The sequence below is a fragment of the Phalacrocorax carbo genome, chromosome 15, assembly GCF_963921805.1.
Source record: "Phalacrocorax carbo chromosome 15, bPhaCar2.1, whole genome shotgun sequence".
Lineage (NCBI taxonomy): Eukaryota > Metazoa > Chordata > Aves > Suliformes > Phalacrocoracidae > Phalacrocorax > Phalacrocorax carbo.
The window spans coordinates 12,923,407-12,947,659 of NC_087527.1; the positions used below are offsets into that span (position 1 = coordinate 12,923,407).

General features: G+C 39.9%; 1 protein-coding gene across 4 annotated transcripts in view; it reads left to right on the top strand.

Moving 5' to 3' along the window:
- The first annotated feature begins 6,109 nt into the window (after positions 1–6,109).
- ADGRD1 (adhesion G protein-coupled receptor D1) overlaps positions 6,110–24,253 on the top strand; it is a 158,017-nt gene continuing 139,873 nt past the window's right edge. Inside the window, exons 1-7 of one of the 4 annotated variants that reach the window (XM_064466444.1) lie at positions 6,110–6,476; positions 8,648–9,019; positions 9,115–9,151; positions 13,295–13,378; positions 16,733–16,828; positions 19,696–19,818; positions 23,977–24,156. In XM_064466444.1, coding sequence (XP_064322514.1) covers positions 8,951–9,019; positions 9,115–9,151; positions 13,295–13,378; positions 16,733–16,828; positions 19,696–19,818; positions 23,977–24,156 — 589 coding nt within the window. In that variant the 5' untranslated portion in view covers positions 6,110–6,476; positions 8,648–8,950. Of the gene's footprint in view, positions 6,477–8,385; positions 9,020–9,114; positions 9,152–13,294; positions 13,379–16,732; positions 16,829–19,695; positions 19,819–23,976; positions 24,157–24,253 lie in introns of those variants that run through there. The other 3 variants (XM_064466445.1, XM_064466443.1, XM_064466446.1) reach the window with 3 other exon arrangements.

Here is a 24,253-nt window from a genome sequence, read left to right on the forward strand (position 1 = left end):
AGAGTAATCTAATAACTATTAATCAGGAAGTGGGACCTCATCCAAAGGAAACTTAAAATGTGTAACTACTTATATGGTGTTATTCACCTGCTTACTTGGTATTTGAATGGCAGACTGGAGGGGGCTGGAAGGGCCCTCTGGAGCTCATCCCGTCCAACCCCCTGCTTGAGCAGGCACCCCCAGAGCAGGGGGCACAGGGCCGCTCTGGGAGCTCTTTAGTCATCCATGAAGGTCTCCTGGCTCCTTTGCTTGAGGTGCACCGATCTTCAGCTTGGAGGAAGTGGTCTTTGAATACTGACAGCTCTCTTGGACCCCCCTACCTTCTAGAGTTCTAGCCCACGGGATTCCTCCAAGCAGGTCTTTGAAGAGGCCAGAGTTGGCTCTCTTGAAGACCAGGGTTGTAATCCTACTTATCTCCCTGCTTCTACCACACAGGTTCCTGAACTCCACCTTCTCATGGTCACTGCAGCCAAGGCTACCCCCAACTCCCACATCCTCGACCAGCCCTTCCTTTCAGAAAGAATATATAAATTAAATCAGCTTAACATTACATACATCGCATGATAAAAGTATTTTTATCTGATTAGGCCTTAGTTTTATTGCCAAAAAGCTGTGTTTTGTTTTCTGGCATTGACCAGCAACTTCTCATTTTCTTAATTAGAAAAATATTTTTTCGTGATAGCATTAGCTTTGTTGAATTACCTCCAGGATTCCTTTTCGTCTGTTTTTCCTTCAGTCTGAACTGTTCAGTTTGTCCTTCTCAGTCTAATCAACTCAAAGAAAATTTCATGCAATATTTTCATGAGTGTCGTCTACTTTCTGACTAATTTTGCCAAAATACCATTTCTACTTGATGCGTCCTAGGGACCGGAGTCATGCAATGGCCACTGCCACCCTTTGATTGTCTTTTGTTGGATGGTGTTGTGCACATGTGAAACTTTTTTCATAGCTTCTGTGGTTCCTTGACCTGCGAAGCACTTGAGCTGCTCAGCAGCAGCTATCTTTGTGCGAGTGGATCCCTACCAGAGCCGGGGGCCCAGGTAAGAGCTCATGAAGTAGTTTGTTGCACCACATCTGATAGCTGCTCCTTCAGCATTATGTTTGTGCTACTGAAGGTCACAGCTTCGAGAAGCTGCACTCTATCAAGAATCATCCTACTGTTAATCATAGTAATCAGATGCTAATAAAATCTGTAGGTATTTTTAACTGTTTCTCATGCTAGTAAAACTTCCCTGTCCCTCCCATACCATGCATTCTTTCAAAGGCAGCACTAGTTTGTATAGTCTGTACAAAATATGCATAATCCTCTCCCATAAGCTCTAAAAAGTCTTGCTTTTATTCTTTCTTTTTATTAAAATTGTTCTTTATAATGCCCCAAGGATTTTTATTTGGATATTTTTGCTATGTCTTGGAAACTCAAATTTATTGTATTTCAGGATTTGCACTGAAACAGCTTAGTGTTGATACTAGCCAAAGGTAATACTGTTTGACTATAAGGCAAAAATGAAACAGGAGGATATACAAATACATCAGTGATCTCAGGAATCACAGGATCATGGCAAAGTACAATTGGAATGGACCAGAAGAATTAATTTAGTTCATCCTCATGCTGTGAGGTAAGTCTGACTTTTTTCATAGTATCTCTGACGAGTGTTTGTCCAGCCTGTCCTTCAAGGCATCCAATAATGGAGATTGCAGAGCCCTTTCCGTCCTTCAGCCCTGCAAAGTTTTACACTAATCCCAAGCCTTGCTACCTCTTACTCCTCTGCAATGAGTGTGAAAACCAGATTTGATTATTTTCACATGTTCTTTCCACATGACCAAATCCCTCTATACTTCCTGGCTTGTTACTCTCGATTCCTGTTCTGCTGGCGACCCCCCACCAAGCACATTGAATTTTAAATTTTTTTTTTGTTAAGAACAGGCTGCTTAGCCATCTGTTTCTTAACCTGCATTTCTGTAGTTATTTGTGTGTAAATACAGAATGCGCATCATTCATGTTTATTATTCTGACAGTTGTGTACCTAAGTCTGAGACCGAGAAGAGACTGTCATTGATCTAGGCAGTGTATGAACCTTAGAAACGATGGGTCTTTCTAGGGACCTTCAGGCCTGTAAGTTAATTTCTGTTTTTAAAAACCCCACAGAGCAACAAAAAACCCCAACGCAATGTGATTCTAATAGATGCCTTAAAAAGGTAGATAGGAAATGAATTTGAATTTTGTATTAGTTCTAAATACAAAAATAAGTATTTGAGATTTTAACTCAATGATATATTGAGTATTGCAGAAAGGGCAATAGAAGCGAAGCTGTAGCAAGCTTTGGCATAGTGTAGCAACCAAAACTGATTGGATCCTTGGACATAATAGATCCTGTTTGCTGGCCTGCACCACCCACAATATTTGTGTTTCTGCTTCTATAAGGGATACAGCCATACTTTTGTTATTATGAAAACATATCCTTAATGTCAACTATACAACCCTCTCTTTTTTGTAATAAAAATGCACTTTCACACAATTATTTCAAGGTTTCAATGTATAAAGAAGGAACTAATCCTGCTGGCCAATTTTTGCAGTCCTAGAGAAAACTTGCAAACTGAAAAAAAAAAACCACTTCTGTTAAACTTGCTAGCTATTTGGTTGGGAAAGTACCAAAAGAAAAGGGACCAAATACGTAAATGTGGGTTGGTTTTGGGTTTTTTTTAAATGATCTCAGAAAATGGGTACAATGTACTTCAAACTGTGCTCACTCATAGGCATCCACAGTTCAGTGGATGTTTACCATTTAAAAGAATGCTACAGGGACTGTAGCAAACGCTGTCTGTGGAGAGCTTAGTAAAGCAACATGAGATGACACATCTGCAAGAATAAACATTAACAAACAGTTTTCAAAATAAGAATGAAAAATACCCTTAGTTGTTGTATATTTTGGTTTTTCTTAGAATTGCAGAGTCTTGAGTTATGAAAGCACATGAGGCTGTGCACGTTTTTCAGTTTTATTTAAACTTATCATAGACTAGATTGTCACTGGTAGCTAAGTATGATGTGCATTATGTAAGGGATAACAATGAAAAGAGGTGTGTAGTTGTTTAAATGCCTGAGAACAGACACCACGTAATTCTTCCAGCACACAAGAGAAGTGCTATAGAATCATAGAATCATTAAGGTTGGAAAAGACCCTTAAGATCATCGAGTCCAACCGCTAACCTATCACTGCCAAGCCCACCACTAAACTATAGCCTCAAGCACCACATCTGCCCTTCTTTTAAATGCCTCCAGGGATGGAGACTCCCCTACCTCCCTTGGCAGCCTGTTCCAATGTTTGACAATCCTTTCGGTGAAGTTTTTTCTGATATCCAACCTAAACTTCCCCTGGTACAGCTTGAGGCCATTTCTTCTCATCCTATCGCTTGTTACTAAGGAGAAGAGACCATCCCGCCCCTCACTCCAGCCCCTCTCAGGCAGCTGCAGAGAGCGAGAAGGGCTCCCCTCAGCCCCCTCTTCTCCAGGCTAAACCCCCCCAGCCCCCTCAGCCGCCCCCCAGCACACCTGTGCTCCAGACCCTGCCCCAGCCCCGCTGCCCTTCTCTGGACACGCTCCAGCCCCTCAAGGCCCTGCTTGTCCCGAGGGGCCCAAACCCGAGCCCAGCATTCGAGGTGGGGCCTCCCCAGGGCCGAGCACAGGGGCCCCATCCCTGCCTGGCTCCTGCTGGCCACCCCAGTGCTGACACAAGCCCGGGGGCTGGTGGCCTCCTTGGCCACCCGGGCACTGCTGGCTCATGCCCAGCCGGCTGTCAGCCAGCCCCCCCAGGGCCTTCTCCGCCGGGCACTTCCCAGCCCCTCTGCCCCAGGCCTGGGGCGCTGCCTGGGGTTGGTGTGACCCAAGGGCAGGACCCGGCACTGGGGCTTGTTGAATCTCGTACCGTATGTTACCAAAGCTGTATGTGCACCCCATCCCATGAGGAAAAGAGAGGATTTCGGTGCTGGAAAACTTAAGAAAGCAGGACTTGGCCTTTTCTGACTCAGCCCCATCCAATACATCAACACGATGAATACAATGATGATTCTATTTAAAATAATCAATTGTTGCTTTTTTTTAAGCAACAGTTGGCAATTTAAGCAACAATCTTCTGTCTTTGAGTGAGATTTATAGATTGGGTGTTTATGTTCGAACTATGGTAAAGTGGCTTTGATTGCAGCCAGTTAAACCTTAGAATGGGGGAAAAAGGCTGAGGAGCAGCTGAGGGTACTGTCCCCGGTTTAGGAAGGTGACTGCAGAATCCAGACAGAGGCTGTGGGACAGGGATGCACAAGTCAAAGAAGGAGCATGTGAACGACTCAGATTGCTTCTCTGTCAAATGTTGGCAGTGCAGTTATCAGCAGGGGCAGCTTCTTCACCCTGTTCCTCATTGTATTTCATCCTTGCACAGTACCTAAAGGCAGAGGACTTTGTTGGCAAAGTGTTTGACCTTCCTATTGAGCACAAGCACTGCCAGAGTTTTATATACATGAAATTCAAATTAGATTGAATTCAAATACCTGCTTCAAATGCAGCAACAATGTGCTGCTTTGGCAGTGAATAAACCAAACTTGGTCTGAGAGCTAGTGCAAGACCTTCCCATTGCTACAGTCCTGCACAAGGCCAACTTCACCGGTTTAGGAATTACTTTTTCATCACAGAAGTGATGATCAAATAAAAAAACCCTGAAACTCGTATATGGTATGGGCTCACAAGTCTACTTTGGATTAAGGCTGTATAAAGAAAAGGTAATAAACTCTGTTAGAGGTGACCTCTTTATCTGCAAAACTGCTTCTGCTTTGGAGTTCTGGGAATAAATAGTTTTATACTCATTACAAAAATAACTGTGCCGGCACTAAGGTGTGTATTGAGAAGGTGGTAAGTTTTGCACAAGGTCTTGTTCTGGTTCCTTGCAGGAGTGCAAATCTGATCACATTGTACCTAGGTACATCTGAGTAGTTCCGAGGGAGCTGGTGGAGCTGCTCTGGATGTTCCCCGTAGCCAAGGACAGCTCGATTAGTTTACAAAACTGTGGGTTTCCTTTTGGGTAAGTGAAGTTAAATAAAATTAGTTCTACAACTATTTACCTTGGATGTCCAGACAAACCAGGGAAGTTAGCACTAAAATTACAAATGTAAGCAGATGGGTGGTGATACATCAGCTGTAACCACCTTGTAAATAATTTCTATTACTGGCAGAGAAATAGTTTGACCAGGGAGTAATTTTAATCCAGAATATTTACTGGTGTATTAGTAGAGACTCTGGTATTGGAGTTGTTTTACAAAATCTAGCTGGTAGCTTTAGTCTTAAAATACTCCTAAGATGTTTGTTAAAACATTTCAATCCCAATTAGGCACCAGCTTTCTTGTGGGAAGTTAATGATTCCAGTGAAAACAAAGGAAGAAAACTGTATTACGGATTGTTTGTCTTCTGCAGTGTAAAACATTTTAAAAGGATTATTTTATCTGCTTATATTTACATAGTTAGCAATAAAGATTTTTAACTTAGGTTATTTTTCATTTCCTCGTAAATGTCAGCTACAGCCTTTGCTAATTTTCTGTTTCCATAACATAATCAGCCAGAGTGAACACGAGGTGAACAGGGAAAGCTGAAACTGAAAGTTAAGTTTAATTATCGCACGATAGGTCACACTCACATTGCTGCGACAGTGTTGCAACCGGCATCACCAACTTATATCATGACGACAGATCTTTTTTTGTTAAAACTGTCTTCAGAAGTGTACCTCTCCCTCTTCTTACCTCAAAAAGGAAGAAAAAAGAAAAACAAGGGGGTGGGGGGGAGAAACCTGGGGCATAATAATTTCCCAGTGCTGTTTGCAAGCCTCTGATTCTTGCTACAAATCATCAGCCTTTCTGTGTCCGGGGAATTTTTCTACCTGTCAGCAAATGTCCGAGCTGCAGAGCAGCTCCTCCCTGGCCTTTTCCCTGCTCGCTGCATAAGCGGGACAGAAAATCTAGAGACCTTTCGTGGACCCCTGCCCCATACTGTAGTACAGGGGTCACAGCCTGCTTCTTCCTCCCTCCCTTAGCAGGGCCCCAGAGCAGCAGGGTGGGAGAGCTGCACTGGGGAGAAACCTCTCCAGCAGGCTTAGCGCGGGCTGCCCAGTTACCCAGCATGTGCAGACCTTTGTGCTTTTATTGACATGCAAGTAGTTTAAATGAGTGTTATTTCATCTGCAGGTTCTTCAAGAGCAATCCGCTGTGATTGTTTGCCCTCCGAGCGTTGGATCAGTTACTCTGGTTTGCACGCAAGATGCGTGGTTCTGCCTCTGGTCTGTGGTGGGAGCAGTGTGACTTTCCAGATCAGGTTTCCAGAGGACCACAGGAATAAAATCAGAATTTGTTTCTGCAAATAATCTCCGATGTCTGCTTGCAATTTGCTGTTTCCACAAAAATTTTTGGCAGTTAGCATGTTTGCTTGGATTCTCCCAATTGTTTTGGTAAGCATATTCTTTCCCTTGACAGGCCCCTCTTGGCAAATATTTCAAATTCCTGTTTTTCTCTTTTTATATTTTAGCCTTTCTCAGGATTTTTAGCTACAGCTCTCTATTACTTCAAACGGTGGCTCTACTTGTTAGTACGTGATGCAGAATTCCTAGGGTTCACACAGAATTCCTCCTCTTCCTTTAGGATATAGAGGAGTTTGTAGCTAACAATAACCAGGGAAAGAGTTTAAAAAACCTGGAGGGAAATAAGCAAGAGTCAGAGCAGTTATAACGAAGTGGGAAGCTAAATTTTTGTAGGAACTGAAATTGAAAATTTTCAAAATTATTTTGTTGTAGGTCCTAAATCAGGGTTGCAGAAAAAATACACATTTTATTTCAATACTTGAAAAATGGTAGTGTTAAACTTTGGTAACACCGAAGCATTCATGGACCATGAATGTCTTAAGGTTTCCAAAATTAATTTTGATCTCTTCAGTCCTTGGACCTTGGAGTCCCATCTACTCACCAGTCGTCTGCAGGGAGCTCGTTACCACCCGGAGCTGTGGAAGCTCGGTAAGGATCTAGGGAGCCAGCTGGGTAAATCAGGGCCATAGCTACTACCAAAGGTGCTCGGCTTCCGCTGTATCGTCTCTATAAAAAGCGTCAGTGGAAAACTGTTTCGTCCTAAGACTTAAAATCGACTCTAAGAGTTTGGTGCAGAAGCTGTGATTAAGAAGTAGACAAGTGTACTGGAAGGGAGAGCCAAGAAGAGGAACCAGGCAAACGTCGGCTGATATAGGCACCTGAAAAGACACAGCCAAGAGTCACAAAATGGGTGGACAGGGAGGGAAGGATAACTAAAGGTCAGAACATAGGGCATAGACGGGTGGTGGCATGCATGGAAACAAGAGCACATAATCACTTTTCTATAGATTAGTTTCTTATGTGTCCATTGATTTTGGGCAGAGAATGTTTTGCAGCATGAGTAAGCATCTGGGGCTGAAAGTAAGATCTAACCTATTGACATAATTTTTAGGAAAAGAAAAGGTAAATAAAATAATTTGAATTTTGCTGAGATATTAACATGGTCTGATTCAAGTTTTTAGTTTCTGATCTTGCCTACATCACCTTTAAATGGCTCGTGTGAGGATAAAGGGGTTGATATGGAAATGCACGGGAGAAGTGGACAGGGATGGCAAGCTTATCAAATTTTGTTTAAAGTATTACTCTCAGTTTATTTCACTGCAAATAAAAAAAAACTTGGAGGGAGCTGAAAACAAGATTTTACTATAAAAAGAGCAGAGTAAATTACGAATGTCAACTAGTTCTAGCTGCTATTTTTCTTTTATATGTCAAATGATGGTTAATGTTTGTGATATAGTTCAGAGTGTAATTGGGAGGCTCTTATAAAATACTTAGCTGTAATTATTTTTAATAAAAAACCTAAATTAGTGGCAGCTATAGAAGTATTTTCCTAGTGCTTTTACTAGTTTTGTTGTGCAACTTTGAGCAAATCAGTGGAATGACTAATTGCCTCAGTTTCCCCTCCTTGATAGAGACGTAGTAAAATTAATCCCTCAGACTGCCATGTGATTTAAAACTGTACATTAAGATCATGCTTCTTTAGACAGAAATACAACCTGTTATTTTAGTAAATAGATCTTAGTTTTCCTTCAAAAATTTCTGTCCAAAACCTGTTTTATTTTTCTTAAGCATTTGAATTATGAACACTTGTTGTGGCTTTGATTCTTCTTTAAGCGCGCAGATTGCGAAGAGCAGTGATCTTTTATCTGCTTGCTGAAGCACACTGACTTGTTTCCACTTGTTCCTAGCTGGCTGGTGTTAGGACCCAGAAAAGAGACAGCAGCAACGTGATATAAATAGAGTACCAGAATGGGACAAAGTTTGAGAAGAAAGTATGACATCACTCAGACTTGCTCTCCACCCAAAAAGATCTGGGATGGAGGTGCAAACGTGAGCTGGACAGGCGAGGAGTTAGCAGCTCTTTTCAGCTCAGTTTCTGAGGAAGTAGTGAGAGCTGTACGCCGTGTGTGCTACAAGGAAGTACATTTTCTTGCTAGCAAAACTAAAACTGGCTTCAGATCTCTGACAACGTGAAAGTTATTGAAAGGAAAAGACAACCGTAGGAAGAAAGTTGAAAACAAGATCTTTTCTTTTTGGCACAGATTGTCACAGAAATATTGGACTTCTTTCCATGGAATGGTGCAACTTTTGGATCTGATGCACACTTCTTTTAATTTTCCTCCAGTCACGGTAATTTATTTATAGTTAAATGAAGAGCTCAAAGTGTGAAGCAAGCAAATACTACTCAAAGGGTCTGGAAGGATATTTTGCCGTCACTGAAGGAACGGACTTTTCGAACCTGCCTGGAAGATGTCCCTTTTATTACAAAAAGTAGCAAAGTAATACTTATGATTGAAATCTTACAGGAATTTGATTTCAGTTGTACTTTTAACCTTAAATAGACCATGGAGAATTTATTATCTCTGCTCTGTTGTCATTATTCTTTGCTGATTTTATTTCAGTACAAATTCCAGGTAATGTTCTGAATATGGTCACTCTTCAGATATATTTGCATTCCTCTTAGCAAGTTTCGCCTCAGTATGTCTCATTATGTAATGTTTCTGTGCAGGTGTATGGGGACTATGCCCAGCTACCCAAACACCCAGGTAAGGAATGTTCTGTTTGCGTTTTATGACAGCCTGCTTAAATATTGATTTGCTTTTTTGGTTTGTATTTTTCCTTTTCTTAGTAGTTCCAAGGAAACTGTCATCCTACGTTGGAATGTCAGCTCTGTATTAAAAATGTAATAAAGTCTAAAGTATCAGACCGACTGTACCAGTCGTTTTAAATTCAATAACCTACCTACTAAACGTATTGCATAGAAATGTATTTGGAGAAAAACGGATTGAATTTGATACGTAGAGAAATCCCATGCACAGCATTTGTTTATTATTACTTTTTTGGAGCACGAGTTTCTGAATCAGACCTCTACACAGGCTATTTTCTTTTTTTAAAATTTTTTTTCTCCTCACTGTCTTAGTCTTCAGCATTTTCAATTCATTGATTTAGTTAGATATGCCAGCTTGTATACTTTGCGGTACTTTGGCATGGCTTCAAGTCATCTACCCTCCTCCCAGCCTTTCATGATGAAGTTTAAATCCGTTATAGAGCATATCAAGGATCTCTCATCTGTTTTCAATGCAGAAAAAACGTACTCAAAGCTTATTTGGGGTCTGTGTGTGTAACTGCAGAATTCTTCTGTTTATATAAATAGTTTAACCTCAAGCCTCATGGTGGTGTGCAAGTACAATTTTACTGCTTTACCAATTCATGTATTGCTTTGTGCTTTTAAGTTTTAACCGTATGTAGTTATTTTCAAAATAAAATACAGAGGGATGTGCAAAAGCCATGCTGTCTGCTATTGCAGGAGCTTCAGCCCAATTACTTTCTTTTGTTCTACCGTCACTCAAAAACAAAGAAATAGTCTCATTTCATATAGATGAGGATCACTGCCTTCTAGTTGGTGGGACAATAGGGGGAAAAAAAGCCTCCTGCAATATGGGGGCACGTTACACAACATGTATTTTACAGCGCAGCGTGTGTGGGGAAGCGTGACTGCGAGCGATGCTTTCTGGATTGGAACTAGGCTGTAAACAAGCCCTGCGATTTTGTTCTAAGCACAGAGTAGGTACCTATTGAAGAGACATTGCACGTATAAGTTGAATTCAAGGCAACAGGTATTTGTTTCCAGACGTCTTCTCAGGGCTGATTGGCTGGAAGTGGGGTAACAGCGTGGCTTTATAGAGTTCAGAACTGGGAGCTGGGAAAGCCATTGACACACAGCGTGGCTCTAAGCAATTCACTTTGCTGTATGTCTATTTCCCTTCCCATTTCCCCCCCCCCTTTTTTTCCTGCTTTCAATGTAAGCCTCTTAAAACATAACCTCTCATTATGAGTTTGTTTAATGCTAACCATGGCAATGCCTTTGTCGTGATGCTGCTACTACTACTACTAAAACACTTGTGCCATGTTGTGACATGGTTTTCTGGCATCAAATAATTTTCTCCTGGGATTTTTCTTTTCTATTTTTCTCTTTTTGGTTTTTTTTTTTTTTTATTTTATTTTATTTTCCTACCCACATCTCTTAACTTTAATCCTTTTTCCCCTGATACAAAAGGGAGATGTATGGGAACAAGAGATATTTGCATATAAGCACACTGTGAAACAGCAGGCACGTTCTGTGCTCTGCAAAATGGAACTAGCAGTTTGATGAAAGTCGGATGGAGGTACATTAGCACAGGTTGTGTATGTGGATGCTCTTAATACCATAGAAATTCATAACTTTAATTTCCTTTGCAGCAGCCAGAATATGTTCTTTGAAGACAGAGCTAAGCATGTACCCAGATTTAGTTAATGTAAATGCAAAAACCTTGTTCCTATATCCTATTTCCTGAGCGTGCTTTGCCACGCTCAGCTGGGTTGAGTTTGGGTTGCCTGGAATTTTCAGATTGGGTTTTGTACGTGCTTATTCTGTGTTGTTATTCATTTATGTTGGCAATAGCTTTCTTCTTTTGTTAGCAATTGTGCCTTTCTGTGCATTTTCCAAATATTCAAGGGAAACATATAGCTGTGGAATCTTATCCCTTTCTCTAAAGACATCCCCATCTTACCTATTTATACTCATGCTCCCTTTTCCCATTGGGAAAACCTCTGACAACTGAAAACATTTCTAGTCAGGCAGGCCAATAGTAGATCCTGATCAATTATGGATCATTTGTTACATATCTTTGGTATAGCGGAGTTTGCAAGCAAGCCTGAGTAGTTCATGTGTCCTCATAAGACGCAGAGCTACTTTTAGTTCTGTGCTCTCAGATCTACAGTTGTTTGTTGTGGTGTTTAGCCATTTTATCAGCTTTGCAATCCTAATAAAAAAGTCTTACCATCCCCTCTGTGTCACAGCTCTGAAGCTATACCGTGAGGGTGGAAAACATCAAACTGATCTCCACTGTGAGGGCTAGGCAGCTTAAGGATGCACGTAAAATTTTTGCACCTTCATAGCCATGATAAAAAAATCCTATTTGTATCCAGGATGTTAAAATGATAGGATAATTATCAAATAGGCAACATGTTTTGATCTCAAAAGTGAAGAAAGGTGTGGGATAGACTGTAAGGTCGAAGGACACTGCTTGTGATTTGTTTTAATTTGCACACTAGGTGTGGGGAGGTTTTCTATGGTGTATGACATGAAGTGGTTTTTAAGGAGCATCTCTTTCAGCTTTGTACCTCAGGTTCTTGAAAGATTGCCTAGCAATGAAAACTGTAGGGCAAAGGACTACAGATATGGTATAATACAAATACTTGCTCTCCCTGTCCCTGTTGTCCACCGTCCCTGTCCTCCCTGCCTCCCCACCTCCAAAGAAAAGATTAACTCAAACGAATAGGATGACATGCCATGATGGGGAAAAAAACACATGCTCTTTTGCATTCACAGTAAAACTTCTGTATATCTGTATAACCTTCTAAACTTAACCTAGCCTTCTATAAACCTTTCTCAGATATAGGAGATTACAAATTTATTTCAGCACAGCTGGTTAAATCCATTATTTGAGGATAAAGGGTTTCTTGCAGCTAACGATAATAAATTTCAATTCATGTTTTCCTACATTATTAATTCTCTACCCTTAGAATAGAATTGTTAACACAAAATTTGATTCTTTTGGGCAGCCTGCTTCTGGTCGGGTTTGAGTGGTCACATCTCCTAAAATCATTCAAACCCATCAATTAGACTGTGCAGATAAATCTGCCAATGGAAACCAGCAGATGTTTTGCTTGTGTCAGCTTGTCCACCTGTTGCTAAGGAGGGCCCTTGAGGCAAACAAAATATTCTTATCAGCCACTAGGAGTTGTTCTGGTCTTGGTGTAGTGGAGGCGGTTCTGAAGGAATAGCTAATGCTGTGTGGGGAGGAGTAAACCCTCTTCCGTACGCTGCTTTATATTATGGAACCCCTTCTCTTGAGGAATATCAAACTCCTTCTGCTAAAGGGTATAGTTCTGCTATGCAACTGTAAGGTGTGAGTTGTCTGGAGGCATCAGGAAGGCTGGACTCTGCAGTAACAACCATGCAGGCACCTATACTCTCATCCACGTTGCAGATCCTCCACCACTGAGTGCTGCTCCTTACTATATCTCACTAGTGTCTCTCCATAGAGACCACAGGTGAAAAAAAATTGCTTTGATCAATATAACCTGAAGGTGTTGCACTGATTTTTTAGTGGGTTTTGGAAAGAGGATAAGATTCCCGGGAACATTCTAGCATGTCCTTCTACTCCCTTGAACTGCAGATAGCTGAGTTACCTATGGAGGAGGCGGGAGGAGCAGTGTGCTACAGATGCTAAATGTTTCCCCCTTGCATTCCCTTCCCAGTGCTTTGCACTAGCCACCGTGTGTTTAAAGTCTCAGTAAAATCTTGAAATTACTCTTCAATGACTTCTCAACCGTTACTGCAATGAATGCTCCCTGATACGCTAGCAGAGATATAGTTAGAGATTGTTACACATTTTAAGTGCAATTAGAATAGAAATCAGTTGAGTTTTAAAAGCAGGTTTTCTTCAGTGTTCAGTCAGATATATGGCTTTAATCTCCTCTGCTATTTTGATTTGTGGTCTTGATTATGTATAGTACTTGATTTATGTAAAATATCTTGTTTTACTTAACCTATTGAACTCCTTTATTGCTCTCTTCTGTGGAGACTTGCTACACTCCTTGTTGGGCCTTACTTGAATAACCTTTTTATCTGTGTTTCTTGAAAGGGTTCAAAGTTCTTGCATCAGCTTCTCATTACTGGCCATTGGAAGATGTGGACGGAATTCACGAGTTTCGGGATACAAATGGAGGTAGACAAAGGATTCGTTGGCAATGGCAGTAACATAAGTATTTGTGGCAGTCTGTAAGTGGAAAGGGAGCAGGAGCAATGAAAGGGGTTAGCTTTTGTACCACGGCAGTTGAGATTTTTTTTTCAGTTAATGTTTTTGCAGTGCTCCAATGTCCAAATGATATCGTATTTGTGAACTGATTTTTATAGAGTATTCTCAGACGTTTTATGGGCTGTCTATGCATTGTTAAGGTTATAAAGAGAAAAGGTTTATGATCCAAAGAGTCATTGAAATCATATCGTTATTAGTTGGTTTGGTTCATGCATAACACGCACTAATACACTCAGTGACTGAGGTCCTTGGCTAAGCTCGCAGCAAAGATGCCTGCTTCTTCTTGCTTCTTGGAAGGAGTTAAATACCCAGATTCTTCAGTCACCTTTCAAAATTGCACATAATATCTATAGAAAGATAAGCGCAAGCTCTTATCTGAATAATTCTTCCTCATGTGTGTTTGGATATTTCCTTAAAAGCACTATTTACAGCATTAGTTAAACATTTTTTTCCAGTTGGGCAAAACCGAGGGGTTTGGTAAGGCAAAACCCTCCCTGATTTGAACGAGTCAGTTGTCAGGGCTGCAGGATCCCAGAGGGAATGAATTTAAGACGCGGTCCGGTTGGATTCAGCAGTTCTCTGGTGCTGATGTTTTGCATCAGGAACAAAACGGGTGACGGGTGCTTCGGGGGGAAGAGCAGGTGATGTAATTAATGGAGCTTTGACTGAACCACTGTATCCCATCGCAGCATCGTGGGCTTGCAGGGCCATTCCTTTCAGATGAAATTTTCAACTATGCTCTGCTTCCTTCTGAGACTCAAAGGTCCCTTAGTAATTTTCACATGAACTGTTTTTTCTTCCTCTTCTGACACGTTAGCCAATTCCAAGTTGGGCTGATGTATATCCCCCAGTATTTCTCACACTCCAGCTGGCCGCCTTGGCAGTTGAGCTAAACTGTTTTGTACTAGTCCAAGGGGTAGCCGCTGCGTTACTACTGGTGACTGCAGTATCGTTACCCAGAAAGATCACTGCAGAAGATTAAATCAGGAGTTAGAGACCTTTACAACCATACGTGAAAAATGTTACAAAAGTGCAAAGTTATTGCTATTTATCGCACAAAATTGGCAACATCAACCTCTGTTCCTAAGTGGGCAAAGGATCCATAAATATCTAAAAACTTTTATTCCAGAGGTGTTCAAGTATTTTAAGCTTAAACTTTGACCCATCTTTCCACAAAATTTCTTAAAGGAATGAAATTGACTGACCAGAAATAAATCTGGGCAATATTCTGCTCCCATTAGAGGTTGATGGCAGCATTCCCACTGACTTCAATAGAATAATAGTTTTTCTTACAAAAAGTTACCATGAGGTCTCTAACACTGTGTTAAAGTGATTTTCTGACACTGGACTTCACGCAGTTTCAAGAAGAGTAAAGCACTCCATATCTAGCACTGTTTTGGCACTCACGTTACAAAGATGTTGTTTTGAAAGCGCTTGAAAGCAATATATAAAATATAGCTCTTGGGAAAATGACAACTGATGGTAGATTGTTTTTCAAATTATGTTGAATTACATTATTTCAGCAAAATTCAGCAATCTTTTCAGTAGTGTCTTGGAAGAGATAAAGCAGAATGTATAAAGTTCCTGGTCCCACAGACCTTCACTTACAGGAATTGGACTGGCTCACAGGAGCAATCTGCTTTGACTCCCGTTGTGACATTGTGCTAAATAACTTTATAAATCAGCCAGCTGCATGACTTTGCTGAAAAAAGTTTGGAGGACTTTGTCTCGCTGTTATTTGCTGAGGATGCCAGTAGCCAAAAGTCTTTTTCTCTGCAGTGCAATTCTTACAATGCTGAATCCTTCCCTTGATGTTGGAGTGGGTAGTTCAAATTCTTCTCAGTCGCTTATATTGTGTGTTATAATACACAGATATTATTTCAACTGCCTCCAGCAGAAGTTTTATGTATCTATCTGGTATTTGACTTTGATATACAAGAAAAGTTATCTTTATTGCTGTAATCTAATGCAGGTGACAATTTGCTTGTTTTTGATACCATTCTGATTACACAACTCTTCTGTTTATTGCTAGAGTCTTTCTTGTTTTTCCACTCATCATATCATGCAATTATTTTCATTCCATGTTTCTCCTCTTAAATCCTTGAAGCATCATAATCTGTCTGTCATGTTAATCCATTTTATTTGTTGAAGTCATTGTGTGTGAAGCCAGATTTATATCTCTCAATGCATTTGTGTTGTGAGAGTGTCAGCAAATTAATTTTTTGGTTATCTCAGCAGTAGAAGCAATTGAAGGGAAACAATCAACCCAACATATAGCAAATAAAAAAAGATGTGGCCATGTTCAGGTTTTGTCTGACCCCTTGTTTTCCAAGCATTTTTCTCTTGAGGTTTTTATGTGTGGGTGTTTTTTTTTTTAAAAAAGCATTTACCTTTCCCTTCCGTGAGCTCAGTTGGTCTAAATCCCAATCAATGTCTCCCTGTTTACTTTCATGGTTTTTCCATCAAGCTCTATTTGCCTGCCCAGGGTAAATAACTGCAGTGCACAAGATACTGTTAAATTATCAAAATAAGAAAAAAATACCCTGGAGAATAAAATTTTATTGTCAGATACAAAAAGGTTGTTTGGTTTTTTTTCTTATGTTTAGATGGAATTTCTTGAGTTTTAATCTGAGCCCATTGCCTCTTATCTGTTCACTGGATATAACTGAGGAGAGGCTGGCGCTATCTTTACACCTCCTGTTGGGTGTTTATACACATTGATAAGATCCCAGATCCTCTCGTCTCCAGGCTGAGCAGTCCCAGCATTCTCAGCCTCTCCTCATGTGTCAGATGTTCCCGTCCCTTAACCATCTTTGTAGCCCTTCTCCTGACTTGTTGCAGAATGCCCGCGTGTGTCTCGTACTGGCGAGCCCAGAGCTGGACACGAGACTTGAATTGCCCATAGCTTTTGCACCTGTAGAATGATTTTTGTTATAATTGCTGACTTTCTTTCCAGCACGATTATATTTCAGAGCCCTTTAGCTGCAGTTGTGTTTGTTATAGTTTTTTTCTCCTCAGTTACTGTAAATAAAGGGAAAAAAAATTTTCAGAGATGCTTACAGTATTTACATAACTTGTGTAAAGAATGCAACGCTGCCACGCATACAAGTCCTTGGGAGATGTTGTTGCATGATAATTGTTAAGGCTGCTGACTAACGTCTGTGATTTGTGCTATGTTGAGAGATATGAACTGGTCAATTCGTTACTGATTTGTTTATTCATTGTTTTGCTCATTTGCTTATTTTCTTTTGTTGTTCCACCCAGCTCTAAGAATCCACAACTTCACTGTGCTTCCTTCCCATAACTCTACCTTTGTATATACCAATGACTCTGCCTACTCTAACTTCTCTGCAACTGTAGGTGAGGATCTACATATTTTTTGTTCTGCATTTGTCGAGCTTGGATGGTTCTTGTAACATTGGATTCAAAGCTAACACTGAGTTTTGTTGTGAGTGGTCATGTCGTAAAGGTCTATTTATGCTTACACTGGCATACGTTACCGAAAAAGCACTCCTGCAAAGTTACCTGAATTAGTCTGGACTACTGGGAGAAGCATCCCTGTGCTAAGCAGCCTGTGGAACGATGGGTCCCAGCGGTCCTCCAAACCCTAAAATATTTGTATTAAGCTTAAAAGAAACAGAGATGACATTTCAGAGGAACACATATGAACAAATAGGTTGAAATTTTTCTTTTCTGTCAAGGTTAAAAGGGAAAAGAAGCCATCAGTCTTTCACCATTTCATAGTAACTTTTAAAGTACGCAGTAGGAAAGACAAATGCAAGCAAATCTGCAAAACCTGAAAGGTCTTGTCAATCATGACATCTTTGATTAACACATTAAAAAAAAAAAAAGAAAAGGGGCAAAAATCTGCAGAGATATGTCCCTTTAATGTTTTAGGCTTTTTTTTTTTACACAAACACATCAGGAGATAAAAGGAAGAAGAGAAAATGGCAACTCTCCAGGCAGAAACCTGACAGATTGGAAACTAGTTACATCTACACCAGAATAAGCTTAAAGTAATTTAATTGAAGTCACTAGGATTTATAGCTGTGAAGGTGCAATTGAAATATGACCTCTTGTCCCCTTTACAATTAGGTATTAACTCACCTTTAGCTGTTAGCAAATCTGACCCAAGGAGGAGGATGAAAATGGTAGAACTGTCTGGGACTGCTCAGACACTAGGAGGTTTGTACTAAAATACTAAACCCGCTATTTTTCTACTCCAGCAGTAAAAGTATGCTGGCAAATGTGAACTCTATTAATAATGAACTTCAAATGACCCTAATTCCATTCAGTCCTCACTTATCTGCTTTATAGACCATTTGCATAGTTCTCACATAATAGGATATATTCAATATGAACATTAAAAAGAGTGACATCAATGGCAAAGGAAATGCTATGGAAACAGAAATGCATTACCTTACGGGATTTCTTCTGGCTAGCTTAATTTAGAATTCAAGTTACTCGAGAAGAACTTAGAAATGTTTGCTTCACTCCATAATACACACTCACATTTTTAAAAGAAACCAGGTTTTATCTGTCAGAGACAAAACCTGATGAATTCTTCCTTGAAGGGAGGGGAAGGTACCCGAAAACTGTTATATTTGTTTGGAGGTTTGGCAGGAACTAAGAAAATATTTGGACATACGTTCACTGAGGGCTCCTGTGACTGTGGTCCTCGTGCCTCATAGTTGTCTGCAGTTTGAAAGCGAGATGCCCTTTTGCTCACGTCCCCAAGGCATGAAGGGGTGCACCATCCTGAAGCGGTGAGAACAGTAGCTGTGGTTGTTGCTCCAGGCAGAGGGTCTGTCCCTAGCGCTGACTGCGCAGCCTTGGCATGATTTGCCCCACGCTCTGCTGTGCAAAAGGCTTCTGTTAAGTCAGGTGGGTGCACAGTGGTAAATACAGAGATAAGTCTCTTATGTCCCACTCTTCACGTGTTTCAGACCATTTGTGTGCCTTCCCCATGTCCCTTACGATCTAGTTAGATTTTCAAGTACCAGGTAGCACCTAGCTGGCAATTTCTGCACCTCAGAGCAGGAAGAGGCTGTGTTCTCATCGCTGGTGTTTCCCTTGGAGCAACTCTTGTCTTAACACTTCTTTTTCAGAAGAAATTATAGGGAAGGGTCTTAAAACCAAGGTCCTGAATATTCACAATCCTTGCAGAAATGCTATTGCAAACAGTAGCGTTAACGTGAAATTCCAAACCGAACAATTACATGCTGCCTGCTCAGAAATAGGTGACAGACTACTCTGTGTTCTGCGGCGTGCAGGCTTCTTAACAGAGTGGAATTGTTAGTTGTGATTTCCTGTTGTCTTCACTGCTAAAATTAGTCCCTATTTGTACCAAGATAAAAATGAGATTAACTTCCCATCATCATCTGTCAGCTGGACTCTCAGACCTTGGTGAGGTTTCCTATTTTAAACAAGCATCATGGTTTTCAGCTTTAAGGAGGCTCATGTGCTTCAGCTAGTAGGAGATGAATCAATGGTGCTTTTCTTTTGGAGGGAACAAAAGAAAATCACAATCAAATCACAAGATGATTAGTCCTTATCCATGTTAGAAAAAGAAATAGCCTTTCCAAATGGCAATGAGGCCATACCAAAGGATATCTGAAAAGGATATATATTTCTACTTTCTAAATATAGCTTGTCAAGTATATTTAATCGATTTTTTAAAAAATGAAAAGTGGCTTTTGATCACAAAATTTCCCTTTCAAAAAATGAAAAACCCAATTCTGTTACAGTTTTGATTGATTAAAGAGTTTCTTCACTAACTCAGCCTAACAGTAACACAGAAACACCTCTGTGATGTGGCCAGTATTCCTCACTCTGGAAAGGATAAGGTTTATTCAGATTCTTTGAAATAATAATTTTTCGGTGTATGTGTTTTGTCAAGCAGTCTTAGTGAATCAAGAATCTGAGTGACAGATATAATTTTTACAAGCTTGAAATGAAAGAGGATTCTGTATGGTTCTTTAGAAACAAACAAGCCACCAACAAACCCCCACCATGCTAAAAAAACCAAACCAAAACAAAAACCAACCAAACAAACCCCAACCAAACAAAAAAAAACCCCAACAACAACAAAAAGCCCAACAAAAAACCAAAAGCAAACCTATAGTTGGGACAAGATAAACATATGAGGTGTATGAGTCTGTTAAAATCATGTTTCCAGGAATTTGTGATTTACATAAATATTAAACTGTATATTGCTTTTCCTTTAGATATTGTAGAAGGAATGGTGAACAAAGGTATTTACGTCACTGAAAAGAAAGGAGTTACCTTTCTCTTCAGTGGAAGCTATCAAAATTCCTGCATTAGTAATCCAGAAGTTTGTGGACCTGAAGGTTAGTAAATTCATTAATTACTATTTGCTTTTCTTTTGCTGTCAAATTATGTAATTCAATAATCACTGTTTGTTTCCTCGTTGGAATGAACTCTCTAAAATTCTAGCTTGACACTATTCTTTATTGACTTTTCAGCGAAGCTCAATTTTTTTTTTTTAAAAATTTAGGCTTTTCTAACTGCAATTTGAATTAGAAGTAATTACCAACTACTCAGATCAATGATCTACAGTATAATTAATTCAAACAAAACCAGAAATAAGCTTACAGTGCCCAAAATCTTTCCTGCAGCACCATGATTAATTCCTACATGAACTGCAAGATGACAAAGCAGTTGTCTTACAGGTCTCAAGTTCAGGAGACTTTTTTTCAGTGTGGCCTCTTAGCAGGAGTGCTTTGGGGTTTTTTTTAGATTTATCTTCGGAGATAATAAAATTTTTAAGTCTCCTGGTGTCTTGGAATCCATTTGTCCTTGTAGGTGCTTAATCACTTAATTATATTTCACTTCCCTTTCTTCTTGGGCCAGGGTCACAAAATGACAGGTGTACTAGGCGGGCACAGATTTGACAATATGTTGATTACAGAAGATGATTAAAACTGTATGTGACTGCCAAACCAAACGTACAGCTGGTCACTAGGGTAAAACAGTCACTAGAGATTTAAGATTGAGTAGGATTGGAAGGATCAGTGGAAATATGGCGGCCTTCTGTACGTGAACTCCAGCACTCCCTAAGCTTAAGAAGCATTGTTACCATTGAAGTCTCTTGCTTTTATTGATTTAGGCCATTCTTCAAACTGGTAATGTTACTTGAAATAGGATTTATTTTTTTTTAGCTGCTGTAGCAAGAGCCCTTTATTAACTTTTTAAGAAAGTAGGAGAAACTCGCAGAGCAGATGGTACACAACTATTACATGAGAGTATTGGAAAAAGTAATACCGCAGCCTCCTGTAGGCATATTTTCTGATGCATGCTGTATCTTTTAATATTTTTTTCATACCACTGGGAAATAAAAATCATCAGTAAGTCATATTATTTCTACATCTATAGTATAACATAATAATCAGAATAAATTATTTGTATAGTACCAGAGCACTGCCAGTATCTCACAAACAAGAGCATTAAAAACATAAAGCACGGAAATGTTCAGCAGATGAAATGTGAAGAGAAGAAATCCTATAAACAATAAATACTAAATCACTGTAGCAGGTAAAAAAAAAAGTAAAAAACCAACACCCCTTTATCTAAAGAGAGTGTCTGTGTTTTTCTCTGAATGAAATAAAACCTGTGGCAATGATAAGATGTAATTTTATTTAAGCGTACTGTTGCTTAAACACCCCTTGATGTTCGTTTGTTGCATTTGTGTGAAGCGGTGTTAAGCACACCTGAGCAGGGAAGGCTTTCTGAAAGATCTTGGGATCTTTTCAGATGAAATATTACAACCTATGAAACAAAAATCCCAATATTTTTCCTTCTAAGTGTAATAACTTTTCAGATCTGTTATTTTAACCTGAGAAAAAAAAAGATTCTTGTTTTTAAAATGTTGAAACATCCATCCCCCGCCTGCCTTCTTTCTCAAGTAATTTTTAACTAATGGATTTGTGAGCAGTTTGGGGCTCATTAAAGTGGCATTTTTAGTCAAAAGAAACATTTGTGAAAGATGCAGGAGAATGTTCTCTTAATATCTTTAGTTTGAACACAGTAGGAAAAGATAGATTTAGTCAATATATGTGGAGCTGAAAATAAAAAATTAAAAAAGCAGCCCTATGCGCAACGTCGCATTTCATAAAGCTGTGTGTTTATTTTCCACCTTTGGTTTTTTTGGCATTTCATGAACCAAAGTGCACGTGAGGAGGATTTAGAGCCACAGTGTTCCTGTGGCTACAGGATCCAACGATGGCAACAGGGTAGTCCAAGAGCATAGACAGTCGAAGGTGGGGGAAACCAGCTGATTGATTTCTAGGAGGCCAACGATAATTGATTAGTATTTCCATGGTGGTTATTTTATCATGTGTAAAGCATTTAGGGAATGGTGTGTAGATCATGTAAATTGATGGGTCCTGTCATGACGATAAACAGAAAGGTCACTTAGGAAGATACTACATAGTTAAATTATTTATTCTACAGTAATATGATTTTTAACTTCTCTGCTAAGTTAATGTGACAAAAAGAATATGTGAAATATAAAAAGATTATGTTCCAGAGGGTAGTGGGGGGAATATTTCTGATGACTATAGTGAGCTGTCTGAGGCTTTTCCATCTTTAATCATAAAATTACGAAACATATATATAAAAAAAACCACCCTATGGATTTAACAAGAAATGTACATAATAGTTTGAGGGCTTCATTAACTTGTGCTGGGCTATCTGGTAGCAAATTGGCAAAGTTCATACTGCCTGGGTGGCCTGCAGAACTGCGAACTATAAAATCACCCAGACAGCTATTTTGACTAGGTGTCAAAAGAGCGTAGTCAGTAGGTTAAGGGAAATGATTATTCCCCTCTGTTCAGTGTTCATGAGAGTGTATCTGAAGTACCATGTCCCATTTTTGTCCCCTGATACAATAGAGAGGCTGGCAAGCCAGAGTGCCTCCAGCAGATGACGTTGGGGGCTGGACAATATGACATGGGAGGGGAGGCCAAGGCTTTCCTTACACCACTGAGGAAAGGGAATGCTAAGGGCTGTCTTCAGGTACCTCATGGGTGGTTATAGCAGCAGATGGAGCTAAACAATCTTGGAGATGCACAATGGAAATGGGACAGGCAATGCAGGCTCATTGCAGCACAGGAAATGCTGATTAGAGCTAAGAAAAAATAGCTTCTATGCAACATGGGTGGCCAAGCATCAGGACGGTTTGCACAGAAAGGCTGTGCAACCTGCATCCGTGGTGATATTAAAATCTCCACTGAGCTCTGAGCAACCAGATCTAGCTCTTAAATTGGCCTTGCTTTGAGCAGGCCCTTTAGATGAAGTGATCTTCGGGGTCATTGCCAACTTAATTCATTCTGGTTCTTTGTGGCAAAACCACTTCTGTACTTCATAAACTTTTTCTCAACCTGCTCTGAACTCAGATTTTATTGTCAGCACTTTGTACTATAAATTCTGAGATGAACATTTTTAGGAGCTGTTTAGTCGAGCCATTTTCTTTGTAATTGCATTTGACCGCAGAACCTCTACAGCAGAGCCACTATGAACTTCTGAAGTGTGAGGGAGGTTTGATTTGCTCTTGTCTTTCAATCAAGCCTTTTGAGGTAACCTTTATTAAAGAAACAAGCCATCTTACAGAAACCATATTTCTTTAGTAATGTGCAATCTGAAGAGCTCTTCAGTTTTAGAGCATAATAGTAAAATTTACTGTGAGTTAAACAGGATTATTTGTGGACAAAGTTAATCACATATCCACTTGCAGGATTGCACTTGCTTTTTGGGAACAACTCTCTGATTTTTGTGTAGGTGGAGACCTCAGAATTTTGACTGAGGCTCTGCATATGTTGCTATCCCTTTCTTTTACGTTGGTTCCTTGCTTTCAGCAATTATTGGACCACTGAAGTGTGAAAACAGAGGTAATAACATGCTTAGAAAAATGAAAGTGTCATTAGCAATGGATGCTACTCAATAAGCATGGGCACGCTGGCAGCCAGTTAGCGCATCAGTAGCTTGGGAAGCAGTCAAATTTATGGCTGTGCTGGCATTTGGTGAACATCAAAATAAGATGTGGATGCTGGTGGAGGATATGGAGATACAAGAGCAACTTGTGTTTTGAAACAAGTGAGGGTCACAGGAGGATAAAGGGGATCATCACAGGAGGGTGAGAAGGGGAAGGAGGCTGGAGAGATAAGGCAAAGGGAATGGAAGCATAAATCTATAAGGAAAAAAAACAACTCCAGTGGTCAAAGAACTTTAGTTTTAACTGATAGAAGCGACTCGGGAAGCAATGACTACTACTATGTCCTGGGTATGCATATGTGATGCGAAGCCAAGAAAGAGATGTTTATCTGGTTTAAACTCTTAGAGCATTGTTGATTTTAAAAATGCTGTCCTTGTTTATGCTAGCAGATGATCTGTCCTCAAAGGCATTCCCACTCTCTGTATTCTACAGTACTGGAAATTTTTTATTGCTTGTTTTTTTTTCATTAAAATCTCCTCTCACTTGCTTTCACCAGGAGTAACATTTTCCTTTTTCTGGAAGACTCAAGACCAGCAGGCTAAGTTTCTCCCTGCCTCTGGTGGACAAGTAATTTCCAGTGGTTTCAAAATCTGCTCAAACGAAGGTGAGGGCTCAGTGGAATTTTACACCCGCGGGAATGCAATGATGAAGTGGAAAGCAAGCTTTAGTCCACCAGGTAAAGTTTATAATTTTTTTAAATTATTAATATCTTTTTATATTTTACTTTAATCTTGTAGAGAGATGTGGTGGTAAGAGCACAACTTCAGGAAAGA